The 25174-nt window shown below is 35.7% G+C and overlaps 1 protein-coding gene across 2 annotated transcripts in view; it reads right to left on the bottom strand.

The window, feature by feature from the left end:
- Positions 1–25174, bottom strand: part of SBF2 (SET binding factor 2) — a 696898-nt gene that overhangs the window by 214191 nt on the left and 457533 nt on the right. For both annotated transcript variants that reach the window (XM_037839994.1, XM_037839995.1), the window contains exons 14-16: positions 17503–17707; positions 3275–3384; positions 1175–1324 (exon numbers count right to left, since the gene is read on the bottom strand). In XM_037839994.1, the coding sequence (XP_037695922.1) occupies positions 1175–1324; positions 3275–3384; positions 17503–17707 (465 nt within the window). The remainder of the gene's footprint in view (positions 1–1174; positions 1325–3274; positions 3385–17502; positions 17708–25174) is intronic.

The following is a 25174-nucleotide window of genomic DNA, read 5'->3' as shown; positions in this document are numbered from 1 at the left end:
TCACTATATGTGACTTATTTAACCTGAAGTCATAAGGATATCATCTGTATTGTGTTCAAAAAGTTTCCATATGTGTGTGTGTTTCTGGGCTCTCTATTCTATTATATTGGTCACTTTGTTGCCAGTACTACACTGTCTTAACTACTACACTCAAAGTAATCTTGGTATCTGACAAGGCAGATTCCTATATTCCGCCGTTTTCCTTCAAGAATGTGTTGGTAATTCTTGGGATTTTGCTTTTCCAGTTGGGATTCTGATGGGAATTGTATTGCTTCTCTAGATTATTTTGAGTAAAACTGATATCTTTATAATATTAAGTCTTTCAATACATAAACATGCTATATCTTTCCATTTATTCAGGCCTTCTTCTTTCCACATAGTTTATTATTAATTATATCCTGTAATTTGTGCTTTCCAATTTACCAGTATTTAAAATGTATTTTGTTTACTTTTTTTGGAGTCCCATAGAAGGTCTTTGAAATCTTAATTATATTTTCTTCTTGTGCAAAAGGCTTCAAAAGGATTTCCTCATCATTTGTAGAGAATATGATGACAATATCATAGAATATCTAACAAGGAAGATAGAATGGAGCAACCAGATTATTTGCTTCTCCCAACTGGGTCTTCAGTATTCTGTGGAAGTTTATTTCTATAAGATCATAAACATATTTTGAAGCCAACTGGAATTTTTTTTGTGTGCTTAGTACACACAAAGTGCTTATAAATACTTAATTGAGTAATTCATTTATCATTTGGATTATCCACCATCCACTGACCTCTGCCTTAACAGCGCAACCAAAAACTGACTGAAAAAGTTTGAAGCTAATAGACATTAACCAAAACATAACTAAATATTTTAAAGATGACTTTCATTTTCACAGAGTCTGCCTAGAGAACTAGTAAAATAATCTTGTATTTTTCAAGAGAAAACAAAGAATGAATGAAAAATTCTTAATATTTATGGCAAGTAATGAATAAGTGTGTCTGTCAGAAATGGTATGGATATTGACTCTTCATTCCATTAGCTGTGGAAGGCTCAAGAGCTTCAGGAATTAGGAATTACTGAATCTCCTGGGGCAAATAATAATAATAATAATAATAATAATAATAATAATAATAATAATAATAAAGGATTCTCAAAGAAGAGGAATAATGTGAAAGAACTAAAAATTACCTGCAGAGTACAGTTCATCATCCTAATTATGTAGTCAAACTGTTGGTGGTCTAATATTGCCCGGTTTTGTTGGACATGCAAACCCAGCTCATCAGTAAGACACTGTCTTGCTGCCTTTCCTTTTAGGGCTCTCAGTGCAGCAGGAAGGGTCTGAGGATAAAAGAGGTACACATGACCAAAAGTTACCACTGGAAAAAAAACTTACTTTCAAATGTCATATTGAAAGTTCAAGTGTATCTTTCAGACCATTTAACAAAGCTTTTATAATTAAAATCCTAGAGAAAAGTTGGTTTTATGTTAAGAACAATTATAAAACAGATTATTTATAGTTATTTTTATTTGTAGGCCAGCATGAAAAATAAGTAGAATCAGTTTATGAGATAAACTGAAAAGCCATTAAATTTCCCTCTTTTAAAAATCTTACCAAAATGGTCACCAAACTGACTGTTGCTTCAGAGCATGAGTCTAAACCTCAGACATTTAGATACCTTCTGTATATAATTGGCCAATTCTCTATGGCAAGGAATAGAAGGAAAATTAACAATGCCAAGAAACAGGAGACTTCATACTTTGAAACTGATCAGCTATTTAAATACTACTCACTTATAATTTATGACTGGAAAGTTGTACAATCTCTTCTCTGAATTTCAATGGAAGGAAGGAAGGAGGGATGGAGGGAGGGTAAGCGGGGGGAGGAAGGGAGGGAGGGAGGGTAGGACAGAGGAAAATAGCTAGAGGACACAGAGGAATAAAAATAGAGATCTCTAGGCTTATGCATTAAAACTCTTTTACCCATAAAAATGTCTCCTTCAGTTCATCATTTAGGGCCTATGTAACGTACATGTGCCGGTTTGAGTGTATTGTGTCCCCCAAATGCCATTATCTTTGTGGTCTTGTGTGGGGCATGCGTTTTGGTGATGGTTGGATTTGCTTGGAGTGTGCCCCACCCAGCTGTGGGCTATGATTCTGATGAGATGTTCTCATGGAGGCGTGGCCCCGCCCATTCAGGGTGGGCCCTTATTGGTGGAGCTATATAAATGAGTTGATTCGGGGGGGAAGAAAGAGAGCGCAGCTGGGAGTGATGTTTTGAAGAGAAGCAAGCTTGCTAGAAAGGAACGTCCTGGGAGAAAGCCGTTTTGAGGCCGGAGCTTTGGAGCAGACGCCAGCTGCCTTCCTAGCTAACAGAGGTTTTCCGGACACCACTGGCCATCCTCCAGTGAAGGTACCCAATTGCTGAGGTGTTACCTTGGATGCTTTGTGGCCTTAAGACTGTAACTGTGTAGTGAAATAAACCCCCGTTTTATAAAAGCCTGTCCATCTCTGGTGTTTTGCATTCTCCAGCATTAGCAAACTAGGACAGTACATAAAATAAAAATAAGCTTATTTAACTTGGTAAACTCCAAAAGGAAAACAAAGAAGCAAGTTGGAAGGGAGAAGACTGAGAGTGGGAGGGTATGATACTGTTTTAGGCAGGTTCAAGGAACAGAATGTGAAAGCTGAAAGCAAGGGAAGTAAATTTGTAATATTTTAACCATAAGAAAAAATGGAAATCAACAACAACAACAACAACAAAACCCAAACTCAAAACATATAGAGACTGGGGTCACTTAGTGTGGATAAGAGCTTTACATGCTTTACCAGGCCCTGACGTTCAGAACTATGATAATGAGTCATGAAGAAAAGGTTATAATATGTTCAGCATGTTCTAATGAAGGAGGCAAGAAATGTGCTTTAAGGAGGCACATTTAAGTTGAAGACTATAGCTTCTATAATCCATTATGTATTCTGACTAGTTCTTTGCAATAAATAGAATTATATTGAAAATGTTAATTTTCCAAGTAATATACCAAAATAGGGGTTTCATGAACAACGTTTAAAGTTTTGAGGAAAAAAAAACAATGTTACTATCAATATTTCTTTGGTAGTCATATAATTAGACTTAGTTTACAGTTTTAAATCTTATATACTAGTCATATAAAATGAAACAAGACTTTATAGAGAAAAGGGATAGAATTTGAGGAGAGGTCAGTTGGCGACCTAAAATGTAAATCTGAGGGGAAAATGATATGTGCTAACTTGGGGAAGATGGCATTTTATTACCTTTTCAGTCTCCAAAGTTTTATTTTCAAATATGAATGAGATGCAGTTCCTAACAACTTCCAGTCTCTGTGCACTATTGAAAACTGTTGTCACTTTATCCATTATTGAAACTAGTAAAAGAAAATAAAGAAAATACATACAAATTAAACTCCTTCAGTAACTACAAAAGTAAGGAAAATATTACTTTAACACTATTCACCTGCACAATACTAGAGTTTAGTTTTTCCCTTTTTACATAGCACTGAAAGTATTCCATTCCACTACTGTGATTACATTTTCACCCTAGCCAATGGCTTATTGAGGATAATGTCACAGAATGGACTCTAATGATATACTTAACTATTATGTAAATCATTCATATTCCAAAGTAAAATTACATTAAACAAAGGCAAATATCTATTTTTAATTTTCATAATAAACAAACTGACAGGAAATATTTGGGATAAGGAGCATGATGAAAATAGCTGAAGCTCATAAACAAGAGGACTACTGATAGAAAAAGACTTTGATATTTCTAAGACACTTTCCAAGAAAAATAACATACCATAAAATACTACAAATTTGGTTTGATGGGACTTGAATGGAAGAAGCAGTGTTAAAAAAGAGAAATTATCATGGCCAAGGAATTGCTATATTGGCTTAAGAAAGTCACTTTTTAGTTCTGTGAATTTAACATTGTTCACCGTTTAACAGAGCTGGATAATTTTAGTCTGTTACTAGGCTAAAATAACTTAAATTTAATTCATTCAAAGGGTATTAGGAGGATGTAAATGAAAGTACACTTTTTAAAAAGTTAATTTCAGAAAGAATTATACTATAAGATTTGTACAGATGAGGTAGCACAAATAATTTTTAAACCCAAAACAAAGGCTGCTTGTATTTTACGGCTGCTTTTTGAAATCTAGAATGGCATCATCCCTTCTTCCTCCCCCATACCTAATAAAAAAGACTATCATCCTTACTCACTAATATCCCTTTCATCTCATCAATACAAAACCTTATATCCTTCAAATCATTTCTTTAAACTAGCAATTTTGAAGTCATTTTAGGCTTACAAGAAGATGCAAAAATAGTATAGAAGTCATATGTCCCAGTGTGACATCTAATATAACCATAGTGATATCTTATATAACCATAGTGCTTTACCCAAATCAAGAAATTATTGGCAGAATACAGTTAATTAGACTACAGACCTTACTCAGAGTTTACCAGTTTTCTTCAAATCATTTTTAATCATGTAACACCAATTTCTGGTATGACCATGATGGCTAAATTATTTCAAATGACTTTTCCGAAATGCCCATTCTTAACTGTAGGCTTTGGGTGCTTCCTACACATGCAGGAGTGAAATGGAAATCTATTTTTAGAGTAGAAAATTCTCATAGTCTCCAAACAAATACTATCACATTTCTCGACAGAACAACATAAATATGTTTCATTTATAAATTTTTAATTTTAATACATCTTTAACAGTATGTTAAATTTTCCGTTAGCTGAGACATTAGATACCCATATTTTCTTATAATGAGTCTGCTTACCATTTGTAAATTATTATTTTCCTTTGGAGATTGCAACTTAGTTCACTCACAGGAGAAAATTCTTCACTTGGAATTTATTGATACTTAGAGATTGGCCAAATCCCCAGTGTGGCATTCTAATACCAGCCTTCTAATTTTTGATAACAACTGATTTCTGGGCACTTGACTTCCCAAGGACTACTATTTAAAGCTTTGGCTTTCAAATGCTATTTCTAGTCAATCACCATTCCTCTGTCCCTCTGGTGAATAGCTAAAAAGTAATTAACCTCTCAGAATTTGAATGCCTCTTAGGTGAAAGAACAGTTCTATACCCATATTAAGTGGAGGTCATGTAAAATGTAATAGTCACACCTTTGAATTTCAGCACAAGGGAAACAATTGACTGATTCAGATCAACTTGCATAAACCAGAAAGTTGGACAGAGAGATCTCTGTCTTCTGCAGGGAAGAGTGTGTGTGTGTATGTGTGTGTGTGTGTGTTTGTGTGTGTGTGCAGAAGGCTTTATAGGAAATGTTTACAGGCCAAATCCTGAGTCATGTGTGCTTCTCTCACTGATTCCAGTGAGACACTCCATATGCCAAAAGAAAAGAATTTGGCCTGAATTGAAAATGATGAAATTAAAGAAATTATACAAAATAACACAGAAACAATTAAGGCCATAATTGAAGTAAATTAAATTTTACACAAACTTCTAATCTGTTCATGGGACTATTTAAAGAAGACATTCAACTAGTTTGTGAATATTAAAAATTATATGACCAAACCCTTGGAATCGTTTGTAGCAAACTAAAATACCCACCAGGAACATTGATAATAGTCAGTAAATATAAAAATCATCTATTTAAAGATATCAGAGAGCTTCAGAAGCAACGGTTAGAGAACCCAAACTTCCAGAGAAAGGAAAAGACTGGAGAGATGAGTTAAGAACACACAGCCATTTTGTCCCCAGGAGACTTGCCAATATTGGGTAGACAAGAGGTTGAGAATCAAGGCTTATTTCTGGAGGATGGTGAGGTTGACAGAGAGACCAGTAAAGTTTTGGTGGTTGTGTAGAGCTGAACTGACAAAAGAGGTTGCATGCAGTAGTTCCTAGAAAATCCACAGTAAACAAATGTATAATTAACAACTAAACAGAAATAAATTATGGAATAACAAAAATATTTTATTAATCCAAAAGAAGTCAAGAAAGTAGGGGAAAAACTTAAAACAGGAGGATCAAAAAGAAAAAAACCAAAGAGTTAACAACAGAGTGGTATATGGGAAAAATATATCTATTGCATACTAGAGACTATATTTAATAGGAATACATGACTAGTACCACAAAAATACTAGGGATAAATAATTAGAGGCTGATAAGAGCTTTGGGGTATTTTGGGTTATGAAAATGGTTTAAAATTGAGATTGATGATTGTACAACTAAGTGAGGATAATGTGAGACACTGATTGTTTGTCTTGGATAGAATATATGCTATGTGAAATTAGGAACATGCAACTTAATAAGTCAAGCCCTTGATCTTGAGGCTTGCTGTTGTGAAACTTATGCTGTAAAGGGAAGGGTAAGCCCACCTATAATTTTGCCTAGGAGTCACTTCTAGAGAACCTGTTTTGTCGCTCAAATAGGGCCTTTCTTTCTCTAAGCCCGACTCTGCAAATAAATTCATCACTTTTCCACCTGGAAGGGTGCTGTTCACCTACCTATACAATCGTTGAACAACTAGCAAAATTGGCAAAGCCATCTTCCTAAAAACTGTGGATAACAGAAAAAGGGCTGTAGAAATGGGGTGAATGGCAAATTAAGATAATGTGGCTTTAAAAGCAGTTAAGAGAAGCTTGAGTGCATTCCTGGCCCCCCTTCCACACCCTCCCTGGTATGATGTGGAGACAGCCAACACTCCTATTGTGTGTCCCTGGCTCTATTCTGGAGGGAGCAGAAGAACCACCATGCACACACTGGGATGCCTATATGTCAGAATCAATCAGCTGGTGGCCTAAAAAACAGAAAAAGAAAATGTGACTTTGTTTCGCCCTTCCAGAACTTACCCTGCAGCCAGAAGCAGGCTGTGGAGAGTAAAAGCAGTGTAAGAAGCAATTAAGTACCAGGAGCCTGAGGCAAAGGATTACCTGCTTTAAGTCATACAAAACTTTAGAGCCCCAGGCAGATAGATAATGTCTCCTTCACAGGGAATAGAGAGGGCCTTTGAATTCCCGAATTCCCTGTAAATGGGAGAATTCCTAAGGCCATCAGGAAGCACAAGCCCAGGACAAAAGACAGGTGGATTGGGGGGTGGGGTGGACAATGAGGATCCTGCACCTCACATTTACCTTGGGCTGATCATCTTGATAGGAGGTCTAAATTCATGTAGAGCCAATTTGCAGACTGTAAAAGGTGATTTCTTTTGGATTGGTTTGTATGTTTTTGTTAGATCCTGGCACTCAAGGAAATTTCTGTAATATCTTTAGTTGGAACCAAACAAGCAACAGGCAGCTCAAGGACTAAATCTCAGAGTTAACACTTTAAAATAGTAAAATGTAAAGTGTGAAACAAAATATCACAAGACAAACAAATAAATGGGAAATGATGCCCATCCAAAGGAACAAGATAAAAATTCAGAAAACATCAGCAAAGACCAGACTTTGGACATATGAGACAAAGACTTTTGAAAAAAGGATCTTCAATAGCCTCAAGGAGATAAAGAAAACATGGAGAATGGATTAATTGATATAAGGAAAATAATGAATGAACAATATGAGAATTTTGATAAAATAGAAATTTTAAAAAGGAACCAAACAGAAATCCTGCAATTGAAGACAAGAATAACTGGAATGAAAAGTTCCCTAGAGGATTTCAACAGATGATATGAGGTGGCAGAAGAAAGAAATCAGAACATTGAAGACAAGACAACTGAAATGATTTAGGCTAAGGAGCAAAACAAAAAAGAATTTTAAAAAGTGAGTAGAGCCTAAGAGACCTGTGGGATACCATCAAGCATACCAATATACACATGGTGGAAGTCCCAGAAAGGAAGAAGAAACAAAGAACGTGGCAGAAGGAATATTCAAAGACATAATGGCAGAAAACTTCCCAAATTTGATCAAAGATCTGAATATGCGCATTCAAGATGCCCAGTGAACTCCAAACAGGATAAATTCAAAGAGAACAATGCACAGATACATAATAGTTAAACCATCAAATGGCAAGGACAAGGAGAGAGTTCTATAAGCTGTGAGAGAACAGCAACAAGTTAGATACAAGGAAGTCCCATTAAGATTAAGTTCCAATTTCTCATCAGCAACCATGGCGGTAGGAAGGCAATGGGATGAAATATTTAAAGTGCTGAAAGAGAACAATTTCCAACCAAGAGCTTTATATCCAGTGAGTATGTCTTCCAAAAATGAGGGAGAATTGAAGACAGTCCCAGACAAATGAAAGCTAAGGAAGTCTCACCATTAGACTTACCCTATAGGCAATGCTAAAGAATGTTCTTCAGACTGAAAGGAAAGGATGCTAGGCAGTAGATTAAAGAGCATAAGTAACAAAGATCTCTGGTAAAGGCAGAGCATAAAGCAACAAAGATCTCTGATAAAGTTAACCACCTGGGTAATTAAAGATTCCAGTATACTTGTATTGTATTTTTTTGGTATGCAACCTAATTTTTACTTATAACACGTTCTAAAATTCAAATGTATAAAGCATATTGATAAATCTATGGTTTTGGACACACAAGGTATAAAGACATAATTTGTAACAGGTCCAACAAAAAGGTGGGGAGATAGAGGGTTATTAGAAAAGTGTATGGGTATGCTATTGAAATTTAGTGGGTATCAAATTAAATATGATGTTATAGATTTAGGGTATTAAATTTTAGACCCATGGTAACCAAAAAGAAAATACATGAAAACTAGATACAGAAAGAAATGAGAAGGGACTCAAAATGGCACACTATAACAAATCAAATATGAACATAGGCATGAACAGAAGAATTGAGGGACAAAAATGGCATAAGACTTACAAGACCAAATAGCAAAATAGAAAAAGAAAGTCCTGAATTGTCAGTTTTTTTTTTAAATGTAGATGGATTAAACTCTCAAGTCAAAAGGCAGAGATTAGCAAAATAGATAAAAAAGTATGATGTTCCCATATGCTACTTACAAGAGATTCACTTTAAATTCAAACACACATAGGCTCAAAGTAAGAGGATGGAAAAATATACCATGCAAATAGTATTTAAAAAAAAAGAGAGTTGGGGTAGCTATACTAATATCATATAAAATAGGCTTTAAGTGAAAAACTGTTATGAGGGACAAAGAAGGTCATTTTAAACTGATAAAGGGGTAAAATTCAACAAGAAGATATAACAATTATAAATATATATGCACCTAAGAAGAGAATCCCAAAATAAATGAAACAAATTCTGATAGTTTTGAAGTGAAAAACACACAGTTCTACTTTAATAGTAGGAGATTCCAATACATTGCTTTCAATATTTGATAGAACATCTATATGTAAGATAATAAAGATACAGAAGACTTGAACGATACTGTAAGCCAATTAGGCCTAACAGGCATATATAAAACACTTCAACCAACAGCAGCAGAATATACATTCTTTTCTAGTGCATAGGGATCATTCTTCATGATAGACAATATGTTAAGTAACAGAAAAAGTATCAATAAATTAAAAAATGTGGAAATCATACAATATATCTCTTCCAACAACAGTGGAATTAAACTAGAAATCAATAACAGAAGGAAAACGAAAATTCACAAATATGTGGTAATTAATCTATGCACTCTTAAATAACCAGTGGGTCAAAAAAGAAATCACAAGGAAAATTAGGAAGTATTTTAAGGCAAATGAAAATGAAAACCCAATATCTGAACTCTTATCTGAAGCAGCAGAGGCAGAGTTGTGACGGAAATTTATAGCTCAAACTGCTTACATTAAAAAAGATCTCAAACCAGAGAATTAACTTCACAACTGGAGGATCTAGAAAAAGGAGAGCAAACTAAACCCAAAGTGAGCAAAAAGAAGGAAACAGATACTAGAATGGAGACTGTGCTGGTTTGGATGTATTATGTCCCCCCAAACACCATGTTCTTCATTAATGCAATCTTGTGGGGGCAGAGGTATTAGTGTTGATTAGGTTGGAATCCTTGGATTAGGTTGTTTCCATGGAGATGTGACCCACCTAACTGTGGGTCATACCTTTGATTAGATTATTTCCATTTTATGTGGCCCCACCCATTCAGCATGGGTCTTGATTTAATCACTGGAGTCCTATAAAGAGCTCAGAAGGAGCTCACTGTTGCAGCTTAGAGAAACATTTTGAAGACGGCCATTGAAAGCTGAAGCTGGCATCTTGGAGAATGCCATTTTGATACATAACTGGGACCAAGCAGACACCAGCCACATGCCTTCCCATCCAAAGGAGGAGGTTAAAAATCCAAAAACACCAATAAATATCAGAATGTGGAGCTATCAAACAAAGACTTTAAGAAAATGATCTTAAAAATGCTAAGGTAATGAAGGAAAATTCAAAGACAGAATTAAAGGATATCAGGAAAACAATGAATGAGTAAAATGAGAATGTTGGTAAAGAAATAGAAATTTTAAAAAGGAACCAAACAGAACAACTGGAGTTGACCACAATAATTGAAATGAAAAATTCCTAGGAGGGTTTCAACAGCAGATTGGAGCTGGCAAAAAAAAAAAAAAGAATCAGTGACCTTGAAGACAAGACACTTGAAATGAATCAGACTGAGGAGTGGAAAGAAAAAAGAATCATAAAAAGCAAAAATAGATTAAGACACCTCTGGAACACAATCAAGTGTACCAATATACGTATTATAGGAGTCCCAGAGAACTTACCAAACTTAAGCCAAAGATGTGAATATGCATATCCAAGAAGCCCAGAGAACACCAAGCAGGATAAACATGAAGAAAAACATACCATGTCATATACTGACCACACTATTAAAACACAAAAGAAAAGGAGAGAGTTCTGGAAGCTGCAAGAAAAATGCAACATGTTACATACAAGGGAATCCCAATTAGATTTGCATGACAATTTATCATCAGAAACCATGGAGGCAAGAAGGCAATGGGTCAAAATACTTAAAGTGCTGAAAGGAAACAATTTCTAACCCCAAATTTTATATCCAGCAAGATGTCTTTCATAAATGAGGGAGAGATTAAGACATTCCAAGATAAACAAAAGCTGAGGGAGTTCATCACCACTACACCTGCCCTACAAGTAATGCCAAAGGGAGTTCTTCAGACTGAAAGGAAAGGACACTAGACAGTGGTTCAAAATGGCAGGACACAATGTAGAACTCTGGTAAAGGTAACTGGGCAATCATAAATGCCAGTTATTATTGCATTGTATTGTTTGGTATGTGTGCCAGTTTGTATATTTATGTCCCAAAGCATGGGCCTTGTTTAGCTTACTGGAGCACTATATAAGCTCAGACAGAAGGCACTCATAGCTATTTGGAGCTGAGACAGACATTTTGAAAATGGCTGTTGGAAGCTGATGTAGACATTTTGGAGAATGCCATTTTGGTACGCAACCTGGGAGCAAGCAGACACCAGCCACGTGCCTTCCCAGCTAACAGAGGTTTTCCGGATGTCATTGGCTATCCTCCAGTGAAGGTACCGTTTGTTTATGGACACTTCATGACCTTAACACTGTACCTATGTAACCAAATAAACCCTCTTTTATAAAAGCCAATCCATTTTTGGTGTTTTGCATTCCAGCTGCATTAACAAACTAGAACAGTATGTAACTCCACTTCTTACTTTGTACTTGTGCTAAAATGCAAATGAATAAAGTAATGATAAATCTATGGTTTGGGACATAAAATGTACAAAGATATAATTGGTAACAAGTACAAAAAAGTGGTGAGATGGGAGAGGTATAGGAAAATATATGTGTATGCTATTGAAGTCAAGTTGGTATCCAACCAAAAATAATTGTTATTTATTTGGTTATATATTTTGTTACATATTATGGTACAGTCACTGTGGAAGACAGTTTGGTGGTTCCTCAGAAAGATAAGTATAGAATTACCAAATGACCTGGCAATAACTGAAAGAATTGAAAGCAGAGACTCTGACAGATATCTTCACACTGATGTTTTTAGCAGCATTACCAACAACTGCCGAAAGACGGAAGCAACCCAAGTGTCCATCAACTGATGAATGGATAAGTGAAATGTGATCTATCCATATAATGAAATATTAATCAGCTGTAAAAAGGAATGAAGTTCTGATACATGCAACAATATGGATAAACCTTTAAGACATTATGTTGAGTAAAATAAGACAGATACAAAAGGGCAAATATTGTATGATCTCACTGACATGAAATAATTATAATATACAAACTCATAAAGTCAGAACCTAGAATATAGGTTACAAGGGGATGGTATGGTGACAGGGAATGGAAAACTAAGGCTTAAAATGTCCAGGGTTCCTATTTTGAACAATAGAAATGTTTTGGTAATGGATGATGGTGATGGCAGCGCATTATGAACATCATTAACAGCATTGAAATTTATACCTGAATATGGTTGGGAAATGTTAGGTGTATATATGGTAACAGAATAAAAGTTAAAGAAAATCCATGGAACTGCACTACACAGTGAACCCTAAATTAATAGGATAATTATAAAAATGTGTTTTCATCAATTGTAACAAATGCACCACACAAATGCAAGGTGTTAATAGTAGGGTGTATATGGGAATCCTGTATTTTATGCATGATTATTCTATAAACCCACAACTTCTCTAATAAAGAAAAAAAAGTGAAAAAAAGTAGTGTTTCTATATACTAGCACAATAGCAACTAAAAGAATGAAATATCCAGGAACAAATTTAAACAGGATGTAAAGGATTTACACAGGGAGAACTACAAAACATTGCTAAAAGAAATCAAAGAAGACCTAAATAAATGGAAGGACATTCCATGCTTATGGATTGGAAGACTAAATATTCTTGACATGTCAATTATATCCAAAGCAATTTAAAGATGCAACCATCCCTAACAAAATTCCAACAGCCTTCTTTGCAGAAATGGAAAAACTAAACATCAAATTTATATGGGAGCATAAGGGACAATGAATCGCTAAAACCATCTTTTAAAGAAGAACAAATTCAAAGACACTCTGATTTTAAAACTTACTACAAAGCTATAATATTCAAAACAGCATGGTATTGGCACAAGGACAGCCATATCGAACAAGGGTATCAAACTGAGAGTTCAGAAATAGACCATCACATGGGAGCCAACTGATTTTTGAAAAGGGTATGAAGTCCACTCTTCAACAAATGGTGCTGGGAAAATTAGAAATCCATATGCAAAATAATGAATGAGGATCCCTACCTCACACCATATACAAAAATTATCTCAAACTGGATCAAAGACCTCAATATAAGAATCAAAACTATAAAACTCTTAGAAGAAAACTTAGGGAAGCATCTTCAGTACCTTGTGTCAGGTAGTGGTGGACTTTACACCAAAAGCTTCTGTGATGGTTAAGTTCATGTGTCAACTTGGCTAGGTGATGGTGTCCAATTGTTTGGTCAAGCAAGCACTGACCTGATTGTTACTGTGAGGATATTTCATGGATTTAAATAACCAGTAAGTTGATTTAATCTATGGCTGACTACATCTAAAATCAACTAAAAAGACTGCCTTCAGCAATGACAGAAATCTCATCTAATCAGTTTAAGGCCTTAAAGGGAGAACTGATGATTTCAGTAGTCAGAAGGATGAATTTCCATCTCTACTTCAGCCAACCAGTTTCTCATGGGGAATTCATCAAAAACCTTCATTGGAGTTTCCAGCTTGCTGCCTATCCTACGGAATTCAGACTTGCACAATCTCACAGTTGCAGGAGCCAATCCCTATAATCAATCTCATAATATTTATATTATACATATGTGTGTATATACATATATCTTCATGGTTGTTAACCCTGACTAGTACAGATTTAGTAATGGGAGTGGTTCTCGAGAAACAGAAACTGGAGATTTCTAAGTTGGTTCTGGGGTTTTGGGATTGGCTGTTCAATTTGATTAGATTCAAAGGCACTAATGACTCTATTTCCAATGATCAAATGGCACCAATAGTCCCTGGTATGAATTGGCAATAGAGATAGGCAAAGCATCACCACTGGATATGGCTTACACAAATGCTTATAAGCAGCAAGGCTCCGGGTGACAGTGTATTTGATAACTTAACAGGGTTTTGTGGCATTAAGAAATATACAGAGGTTGGCTGGTTGTTCCTAAATACTCTGGATACAGTTGTTAAAGAAAGGGATGACCTCAAAGTTCCAAATACCCAGCTTAAGTGCCACAAAAATACACACAAAAGTTTCTATGTGTTCCTTGAAAAAAAACAAAAACAAAAACAAACATTTCTTCTAGCCACAGACTTGAGATTTCTGAAAACCAGATCCAAAGTTTCATTGTCTGAGTGGCTAAATTACAACATAAATTGAATTCCCAACCTTGCAGGGTATCTGCTGTGAAAGTCAAGGCACTGATTGGAAAGGAATGGGATCCTGAAAATTGGAATGGGGACATACGGGCTGATAATGATGATGGTGGGGACACTGAAATCTTAAATTCTACTGAGTCTTCTTTACCAGATAAACCTGTAATAGTCTGCCCTGAGAAATCTACCACCTGATCTCCAGTCTGCCCTGGGGAATCAACCATCTGGATCCCATCTGAAGAGATTAGCCTTAATGTGCTGGTAAACCTGTAACTGCATCCCTGAGGAAAAAGCCCTCACACTTCCATCTGAAGAAATTAATCCTGTTTCAACAGATAAAACTGCAATGGAATGTACTGAGGTACTTGACTTGTAAGACACTGCTAATTCCTCTCATGACCCACCCCACCATCCCCTTTTTCTTCCAGAACTATAACTAGACTGAACTTCCAAAAGGCCCCAAAAGGTGAGGTACACAGCGTGACCCATGAGGAGGTCACTACACTGCAAATGAACTGCATGACTTTTCCCATTTATATAGATAAAAATCAGAAGAGTATGTGTGGGAATGGATATTAAAAGTGTGGGATATCAGTGCAAGGAGTATACAGTTGAATCAGGCTGAATTTATTGATATGGGCCCCCTAAACAGAGATTCTGAACTCAGTGTTGTAGCTCAAGGAGTTGGAAAGGGCTCTAACAGTTTGTTTGGGTGTCCGGCTGAAGCATGGAACAAAAGTTCACCTACACTGCCTAAAGTCAAATGCCAGAAGTGCCCTGGTATAATACAGATGAGGGGATCCAAAAGCTTACAGAGATTGGAATGTTAGAGCGGATTTATCATGTAAGACCTACTCACTCACCACTATCGGTTCTGTTTCCCTGGAGAACCCTGACTAATACAGCATTAAGAAACAAAAGGAAAAATAGATAAGTTGGATTTCATCAAAATTAATAACTTTTGTGCATCAAAGGAGTCATCATGAAAGTAAAAAGACATACTACAGGATATGAGAAAATATTTGGAAACCACATATCCAATAAGGGCTTAACATCAAGAATATATCCTAAAAGATATCCTACAACTCAACAATAAAAAGACAAATAACCCAATTAAAATATGAGCAAAACCCTTGAATAGACATTTCTCCAAATGACAAAAAGCACATGAAAAGATGCTCAATATTTTTAGCCATTAGGGAAATGCAAGTCAAAACCACAATGAAATAATATTTCACACCCACTAGAATGGCCACTAGTAAAAATAAGAAAATAACAAGTGTTGGCGAGGATGTGGACAAATAGGAACACTCATATACTGCTGGTGGGAATGTAAAATGATGCAGCTGCTGTGGAAAACAGTATGACAGTTCCTCAGATAGTTATGCATAGAATTACCATATGCCCAGTAATCCCACTTCTAGATATAGACCCCAAAGAATTGAAAGCTTGGATTTGAACAGATATTTGCACACCGATGTTCAGAGCAGCATTATTCATAATAGCCAAAAGAAGGAAGCAATCCAAGTTGCATCTGTTTAGGCAACAGTGAATGGATAAACAAAATGTGGCATATACATGTAATGGACTATTATTCAACTATAAAAATAATGAAGTTCTGTTACATGTGACAACATGGATGAATCTTGAAGGCATCATGTTGAATGAAATAAGCCAGAGACTAAAGGGCAAATATTGTGTGATCTCACTGATATGAAATAATTAGAATAGGAAAATTCATATAGTCAGAAACTAGAATACAGGTTATAGTGGCCGGGGTAAGAGTAAGGAAAGGGAGTTAATGCTTAATTGGAAGAGAATTTCTGTTTGGGGTGATGGAAAAGTTTTGGTAATTTAAAGTGGTGATGATAGTGTAACACTGTGAATATAATTAACACAAATGAATTATATATTTGAACATGGTTAAAAGGGGGAAATTTTAGGTTGTATATATGTTACTAGAATAAAAATTCAAAAACAGAAACACACACAGGACTGTACACCACAAAGAGTGAACCCTAATGTAAATTATGGACTATAGATAATAGTACAATTATAATAATATTCTTTAATCAGTTGTCACAATGGTACCACACTAAGGCAAAGTATTAATAATGGGGGCAGGTATATGGGAACTCCATATTTTTACATGATTTTTCTATAAATGTACAACTTCTTTAATAAAAAAATTATTTTAAAAATAGTCAAAGGATCTGAATAGACATTTCACCAAAGAAGATATATAAATGACCAATAAGCACAGAAAAGGTATCCAACAGCATTAGTGGCTGTGAAGAAAAAGGAAACCTCATACATTACTTGTGGGAATGTGAAATGGTGCAGTTACTTTGGAAATTAGTCCAGCAGTTCTTCAAAACTTCAGTGCTGTTTATGTAACCGAGCAATTCCATTCCTAGGTATATACCCAAGAGAACTGAAAACATATGTACACACAGAAAAAATTATACACTAATGTTCATAGCAGCATTTTTCATAATAGCCCCAAAGTAGAAACACAAATATCCATCAACTGATGAATGGATAACAAAAAGTGGGATACATTTATAAATATCCATACTACAAAAAGCAATGAAGTACTGACTCATGGTATAACATGGATGAACTTCAAAAACATTACACTAAGAACTCAGTCACAAAAGATCTCATATTAGATGACTCCATTTACAGGAAATGTCCAGAATAGGCAAACTACAGCAACAGTAAATAGAATACTGAATGGCTAGGTGGGGTGGGGAGGTGGTTTGGTGGAAAATGGGGAATGACTGCTAATGGGTATGGGATTTCTTTTGGGGATGTTGAATATGTTCTGAAATTAGTGGTAACTGAAGATACTAAAAATCACTGAACTGTACACTTTAAAAATATGAATTTTATGGCCTGTGAATTATATCTCAAGAAAGCTGTTTTTTTTTTTTTTCAAAGACTCTATAGTGATAAAAGTTAGCCTAATCAATACCCTTTGTGGGGTGAGGTGAATGGAACAGGGCTTCTGGGTATTGATAATGTTCTGACTCTTGACCGCAGTATGGGTTATATGAGTTTTTTCACTTTGTGAAATTCATCAAGATAGTCACTTATGGTTTATGTACTTTTCTTTTAGTGTCTTATATTTTGATAAAAAGTTTACTTTTAAAACAAACAAAGAAACAGAGAGATGACTACATACCAACAGGTGGACCTGCTGGTACAACACATTTCTTTTCCATTCGCATAGCAGGAGGTGCATTCTGGTTCTTAGCAAGACTTTCCTGTATTAATTCCTGTACCCGGGCTTCATTAATCTTCGGAAAAGGCAGAATATGAACTCGCAAATGGGATCCTTCTGTTGGACGTGGAACTTTCTGGAATGTCATGTGGGGGTTTGGATTCTCCTGTAACATTAGATACAGGTAAAATTATTCAAAAGTTTTAAAAAAAACAATGGCAGACTGTCAGGAAGGGAGTGGGAGCTCAGAGACATAAAAACAAATCAGAAAGATGAGTAATTGTACACACATTCATATACATGTCATAAGATCAAGAGTACAGAAGTTTACTTATTCTTATATGATCTATCAGTAGCATCTGATACAGTCAATCACTCTTCTTCTTCTTCCATGAACACCTTCTTCATTGGTTTCCATGTCTTTTTTCTACAACTTTGTTTATTTCTCATTTCTCTGATCTCTTTTAACTATGTGGATACCCCAGGGCTCAGTCCCTGAATCTGTTTTCTATTTACACTTACTTCTTTGGTGTTTACACCTAATCTCCTTCTTAAAACGATAAAATCATCAATGATCCACAAGTTTATATTTCCAACCCAGCTTTCTTCTGAACACCATTTTAGTAAATGGCATATTTATTTTTCTAATTATCCAGGTGAAAATTTTAGGGTTTAATGCCTTTCTCTAATACTCAACTATCCAAACAAAAATGAGATACCATTTCATATCTACCAGGGTAGCTAAAAATTAATAAACACTCGTGTTGGTTCAACATGGAGCAATGGGAACTCTGGCACAATTGCCTTAGGGAGTGAAAATTTATAGCTTTGGAGAGCAGTTAATCAAATTTAATAAAGTTGAAGATATGTACACCATTTGATCTTAAATCCATGCCTCATTATGTTCCTTGGAAAAGTATGCACAGTGTGCCAGGAAACATGTACAAAAATGTTAACAACTGCAAACAATTAAAAATGGATGTCTATCAATAGGAGAAGGAATGAATACATTATGATAAACTCACAATAGAAAACTACATAGCAGTTAAAATGGATGAACTGAGGACACATGAATTAATATGGCTGAATCTCCAAATCATGCTGAATGAAAATGTATGTTATGGAATATGTGCAATGGATGGTATAACTCACATAAAGTTTAAACAGATACAAAATAATTGCATGAATTGTTAGGTAATAGATATGCATGTAGGGAAATTATAAAAACATGCACAGGAATAATAAAGAACAAATTCAGGTGAGTGGTTATCCTAAGAAGGGAGAGAAGGACAAGAAATTGAGGTTTAGATAGGGTTCTTCAAATCCAGTTATAATGTATTTCTTTAACAAAAAGGATCTAAAGTAAATATAACAAAAAGATTTAGAACTGACAACTCTAATGAGCACACAGATGCTTGTTATATTATTCTCTGACTTTTTTCTTAAAATGTCATGAAAATATTCTTAAAATAATGCATACAATATAGCAACATAAACAAAGTAAATAAAATTACAGCAATGGGAAAACGCACTCCATATTGGAAAGAATTCTTACTGATATAAACAATATACACATTTCCCCCAAGCAGTCAGCCTCTCCTCTTTTTGTTTACCTTCATTTCTGATCATTCTGGATTTTAACCTTCTTTCATCTGTCCTTGATTACATGTCTTTTTGTTTATATGTTCTTTTTTTTTTTTTGCTTTTTTTTTTTTTTTTTTTTTTTTTTTAAATATATTCACATACCATACAGTCATCCATGGTGTACAGTCAGCTGTTCACAGTATCATATAGTTATGCATTCATCACCACAATATATTTCTGAACATTTTCCTTACATCAGAAAGAATCAGAATAAGAATAACAAATAAAAGTAAAATAGAACACCCAAGTCATCCTCCCCCCTTCCCACCCTATTTTTCATGTAGTTTTTGTCCCCATTTTTCTACTCATCGATCCATACACTAGATGAAGGGAGTGTGATCCACAAAGTTTTCACAATCACATTGTCTCCCCTTGAAATCTACATTGTTTTTTTTTTTTTTTTTTTTTTAAATCATCATTTTATTGAGATATATTCACATACCACGCAGTCATACAAAACAAATTGTACTTTCGATTGTTTACAGTACCATTACATAGTTGTACATTCATCACCTAAATCAATCCCTGACACCTTCATTAGCACACACACAAAAATAACAAGAATAATAATTAGAGTGAAAAAGAGCAATTGAAGTAAAAAAGAACACTGGGTACCTTTGTCTGTCTGTTTCCCTCCCCTACTTTTCTACACATCCATCCATAAACTAGACAAAGTGGTGTTTGGTCCTTATGGCTTTCCCAATCCCATTGTCACCCCTCATAAGCTACATTTTTATACAGCTGTCTTCGAGATTCATGGGTTCTAGGTTGTAGTTTGATAGTTTCAGGTATCCACCACCAGCTACCCCAATTCTTTAGAACCTAAAAAGGGTTGTCTAAAGTGTGCATAAGAGTGCCCACCAGAGTGACCTCTCGGCTCCTTTTGGAATCTCTCTGCCACTGAAGCTTATTTCATTTCCTTTCACATCCCCCTTTTGGTCAAGAAGATGTTCTCCGTCCCACGGTGCCAGGTCTACATTCCTCCCTGGGAGTCATATTCCACGTTGCCAGGGAGATTCACTTCCCTGGGTGTCTGATCCCACGTAGGGGGGAGGGCAGTGATTTCACCTTTCAAGTTGGCTTAGCCAGAGAGAGAGGGCCACATCTGAGCAACAAAGAGGCATTCAGGAGGAGACTCTTAGGCACAAATACAGGGAGGCCTAGCCTCTCCTTTGCAGCAACCGTCTTCCCAAGGGTAAAACTTATGGTAGAGGGCTCAACCCATCAAACCACCAGTCCCCTATGTCTGTGGTCATGTTAGCAACCATGGAGGTGGGGTAGGCGAATACCCCTGCATTCTCCACAGGCTCCTCAAGGGGGCACTACATCTTTTTTTTTTTTTTTTTTTTTCCCCTTTTTTGTCTTTTTTCTTTTTTTTTTTTTTTTTTTTTTTTTTTTAACTTTCCCTTCTTTTTTCAAATCACCTGTATGAAAAAAAAGTTAAAAAGAAAACAAACATACAATAAAAGAGCATTTCAAAGAGACCATAGCAAGGGAGTAAGAAAAGACAACTAACCTAAGATAACTGCTTAACTTCCAACATGTTCCTACTTTACCCCAAGAAAGTTACATAATATAGCAACATTTCAGTGAACTTGTTCCTACTACAACCATCAGAAATTAACAGACCATAGTCATTTCTGGGCATCCCCAGAACGTTAAATAGCTTATCTGTTCTTCCTGGATTATTGTTCCCCCTTCCTTAATTGCTCTCTACTGCTAGTTCCCCTACATTCTACATTATAAACCATTTGTTTTACATTTTTCAAAGTTCACATTAGTGGTAGCATATAATATTTCTCTTTTTGTGCCTGGCTTATTTCGCTCAGCATTATGTCTTCAAGGTTCATCCATGTTGTCATATGTTTCACCAGATCGTTCCTTCTTACTGCCGCGTAGTATTCCATCGTGTGTATATACCACATTTTATTTATCCACTCATCTGTTGAAGGACATTTGGGTTGTTTCCATCTCTTGGCAATTGTGAATAATGCTGCTATGAACATTGGCGTGCAGATATCTGTTCGTGTCACTGCTTTCCGATCTTCCGGGTATATACCGAGGAGTGCAATCGCTGGATCGAATGGTAGCTCTATATCTAGTTTTCTAAGGAACTGCCAGACTGACTTCCAGAGTGGCTGAACCATTATACAGTCCCACCAACAATGAATAAGAGTTCCAATTTCTCCACATCCCCTCCAGCATTTGTAGTTTCCTGTTTGTTTAATGGCAGCCATTCTAACCGGTGTTAGATGGTATCTCATTGTGGTCTTAATTTGCATCTCTCTAATAGCTAGTGAAGCTGAACATTTTTTCATGTGTTTCTTGGTCATTTGTATTTCCTCTTCAGAGAACTGTCTTTTCATATCTTTTGCCCATTTTATAATTGGGCTGTCTGTACTATTGTCATTGAGTTGTAGGATTTCTTTGTATATGCAAGATATCAGTCTTTTGTCAGATACATGGTTTCCAAAAATTTTTTCCCATTGAGTTGGCTGCCTCTTTACCTTTTTGAGAAATTCCTTTGAGGTGCAGAAACTTCTAAGCTTGAGGAGTTCCCATTTATCTATTTTCTCTTTTGTTGCTTGTGCTTTGGGTGTAAAGTCTAGGAAGTGGCCTCCTAATACAAGGTCTTGAAGATGTTTTCCTACATTATCTTCTAGGAGTTTTATGGTACTTTCTTTTATATTGAGATCTTTGGTCCATTTTGAGTTAATTTTTGTGTAGGGGGTGAGGTAGGGGTCCTCTTTCATTCTTTTGGATATGGATATCCAACTCTCCCAGCCCCATTTGTTGAAAAGACCATTATGGCTCAGTTCGGTGACTTTGGGGGCCTTATCAAAGATCAGTCGGCCATAGATCTGAGGGTCTATCTCTGAATTCTCAATTCGATTCCATTGATCAATATGTCTATCTTTGTGCCAGTACCATGCTGTCTTGGCAACTGTGGCTTTATAATAAGCTTCAAAGTCAGGGAGTGTAAGTCCTCCCACTTCGTTTTTCTTTTTTAGAGTGTCTTTAGCAATTCAAGGCATCTTCCCTTTCCAAATAAATTTGATAACTAGCTTTTCCAAGTCTGCAAAGTAGGTTGTTGGAATTTTGATTGGGATTGCATTGAATCTGTAGATGAGTTTGGGTAGAATTGACATCTTAATGACATTTAGTCTTCCTATCCATGAACATGGAATATTTTTCCATCTTTTAAGGTCCCCTTCTATTTCTTTTAGTAGAGTTATGTAGTTTTCTTTGTATAGGTCTTTTACATCTTTGGTTAAGTTGATTCCTAGGTACTTGATTTTTTTAGTTGCTATTGAAAATGGTATCTTTTTCTTGAGTGTCTCTTCAGTTTGTTCATTTCTAGCATATAGAAACATTACTGACTTATGTGCATTAATCTTGTATCCCGCTACTTTGCTAAATTTGTTTATTAGCTCTAGTAGGTGTATCGTTGATTTCTCAGGGTTTTCTAGATATAAGATCATATCATCTGCAAACAATGACAGTTTTACTTCTTCTTTTCCAATTTGGATGCCTTTTATTTCTTTGTCTTGCCGGATTGCCCTGGCTAGCACTTCCAGCACAATGTTGAATAACAGTGGTGACAGCGGGCATCCTTGTCTTGTTCCTGATCTTAGAGGGAAGGCTTTCAGTCTCTCACCATTGAGTACTATGCTGGCTGTGGGTTTTTTCATATATGCTCTTTATCATGTTGAGGAAGTTTCCTTCAATTCCTACCTTTTGAAGTGTTTTTATCAAAAAGGGATGTTGGATTTTGTCAAATGTTTTTTCAGCATCTATTGAGATGATCAATTGATTTTTCCCTTTCGAGTTTTTAATGTGTTGTAATACATTGATTGTTTTTCTGATGTTGAACCATCCTTGCATGCCTGGAATGAACCCCACTTGGTCATGGTGTATGATTTTTTTAATGTGTCTTTGGATTCGATTTGCAAGTATTTTGTTGAGGATTTTTGCATCTATATTCATTAGGGAGATTGGCCGGTAGTTTTCCTTTTTTGTAGCATCTTTGCCTGGTTTTGGTATTAGATTGATGTTAGCTTCATAAAATGAGTTAGGTAGTGTTCCATTTTTTTCAATGTTTTGAAAGAGTTTGAGTAAGATTGGTGTCAGTTCTTTCTGGAAAGTTTGGTAGAATTCCCCTGTGAAGCCATCTGGCCCTGGGCATTTATTTGTGGGAAGATTTTTGATGACTGATTGGATCTCTTTGCTTGTGATGGGTTGGTTGAGGTCTTCTATTTCTTCTCTGGTCAGTCTAGGTTGTTCATATGTTTCCAGGAAATTGTCCATTTCTTCTACATTATCCAGTTTGTTGCCATACAGTTGTTCATAATATCCTCTTATAATTTTTTTAATTTCTTCAGGATCTGCAGTTATGTCACCTTTTTCATTCATTATTTTGTTTATATGGGTCTTCTCTCTTTTTGATTTTGTCAGTCTAGCTAGGGGCTTGTCAATCTTGTTGATCTTCTCAAAGAACCAACTTTTGGTGATATTTATCCTCTCTATTGTTTTTTTGTTCTCTATGTCATTTATTTCTGCTTTAATCCTTGTTATTTCTTTTCTTCTACTTGGTTTAGGATTGGTTTGCTGTTCATTTTCTAGCTTCTTCAGTTGATCCATTAGTTCTTTGATTTTGGCTCTTTCTTCCTTTTTAATATATGCGTTTAGTGCTATAAATTTCCCCCTTAGCACTGCTTTTGCTGCATCCCATAGGTTTTGGTATGTTGTGTTCTCATTTTCATTCGTCTCTATATATTTAGCAATTTCTCTTGCTATTTCTTCTTTAACCCACTGATTGTTTAGGAGTGTGTTGTTTAACCTCCAGGTATTTGTGAATTTTCTAAGTCTCTGATGGTTATTGACTTCTAATTGTATTCCATTGTGGTCAGAGAATGTGCTTTGAATGATTTCAATCTTTTTAAATTTATTGAGGCTTGTTTTATGTCCCAGCATATGATCTATTCTGGAGAAAGTTCCGTGAGCACTAGAAAAGTATGTGTATCCTGGTGATTTGGGATGTAATGTCCTGTAGATGTCTGTTAAATCTAATTCATTTATCAGATTGTTTAGGTTTTCAATTTCCTTATTGGTCTTCTGTCTGGTTGATCTATCTATAGGAGAGAGTGATGTGTTGAAGTCTCCCACAATTATTGTGGAAACATCAATTGCTTCCTTTAGTTTTGCCAATGTTTCTCTCATGTATTTTGTGGCACCTTGATTGGGTGCATAGACATTTACGATTGTTATTTCTTCTTGCTGAATTGCCCCTTTTATTAGTATGTAGTGGCCTTCTTTGTCTCTCAAAACATCCCTGCATTTGAAGTCTATTTTATCTGAGATTAATATTGCTACACCTGCTTTCTTTTGGCTGTAGCTTGCATGAAATATTTTTTTCCATCCTTTCACTTTCAATTTCTTTGTGTCCCTGTGTCTAAGATGAGTCTCTTGTATGCAACATATTGATGGTTCATTTTTTTTGATCCATTCTGCGAATCTATATCTTTTAATTGGGGAGTTTAATCCATTTACATTCAACGTTAAAACCGTGAAGGCATTTCTTGAATCGGCCATCTTATCCTTTGGATTATGTTTGCCATATTTTTCCCTCTCTCTATTAATATCCTTTATTGTACCCATACCGAATCTCTTTAGTACTGAACCTTTCTCCAAGTCTCTCTGTCCTGTCTTTGTTTCTCTGTCTGTAGGGCTCCCTTTAGTATCTCCAGTAGGGCAGGTCTCTTGTTAGCAAATTCTCTCAGCATTTCTTTGTCTGTGAAAAATTTAAGCTCTCCCTCAAATTTGAAGGAGAGCTTTGCTGGATAAAGTATTCTTGGCTGGAAATTCCTCTCTCTCAGAATTTTAAATATATCGTGCCATTGCCTTCTCGCCTCCATGGTGGCTGCTGAGTAGTCACTACTTAGTCTTATGCTGTTTCCTTTGTATGTGGTGAATTGCTTTTCTCTTGCTG

The sequence above is a fragment of the Choloepus didactylus genome, chromosome 6 (assembly GCF_015220235.1).
Source record: "Choloepus didactylus isolate mChoDid1 chromosome 6, mChoDid1.pri, whole genome shotgun sequence".
Taxonomy (NCBI): Eukaryota; Metazoa; Chordata; class Mammalia; order Pilosa; family Megalonychidae; genus Choloepus; species Choloepus didactylus.
Note: the sequence above shows the minus strand (reverse complement) of the source record. Positions and strands in the feature narration are given on the sequence as shown.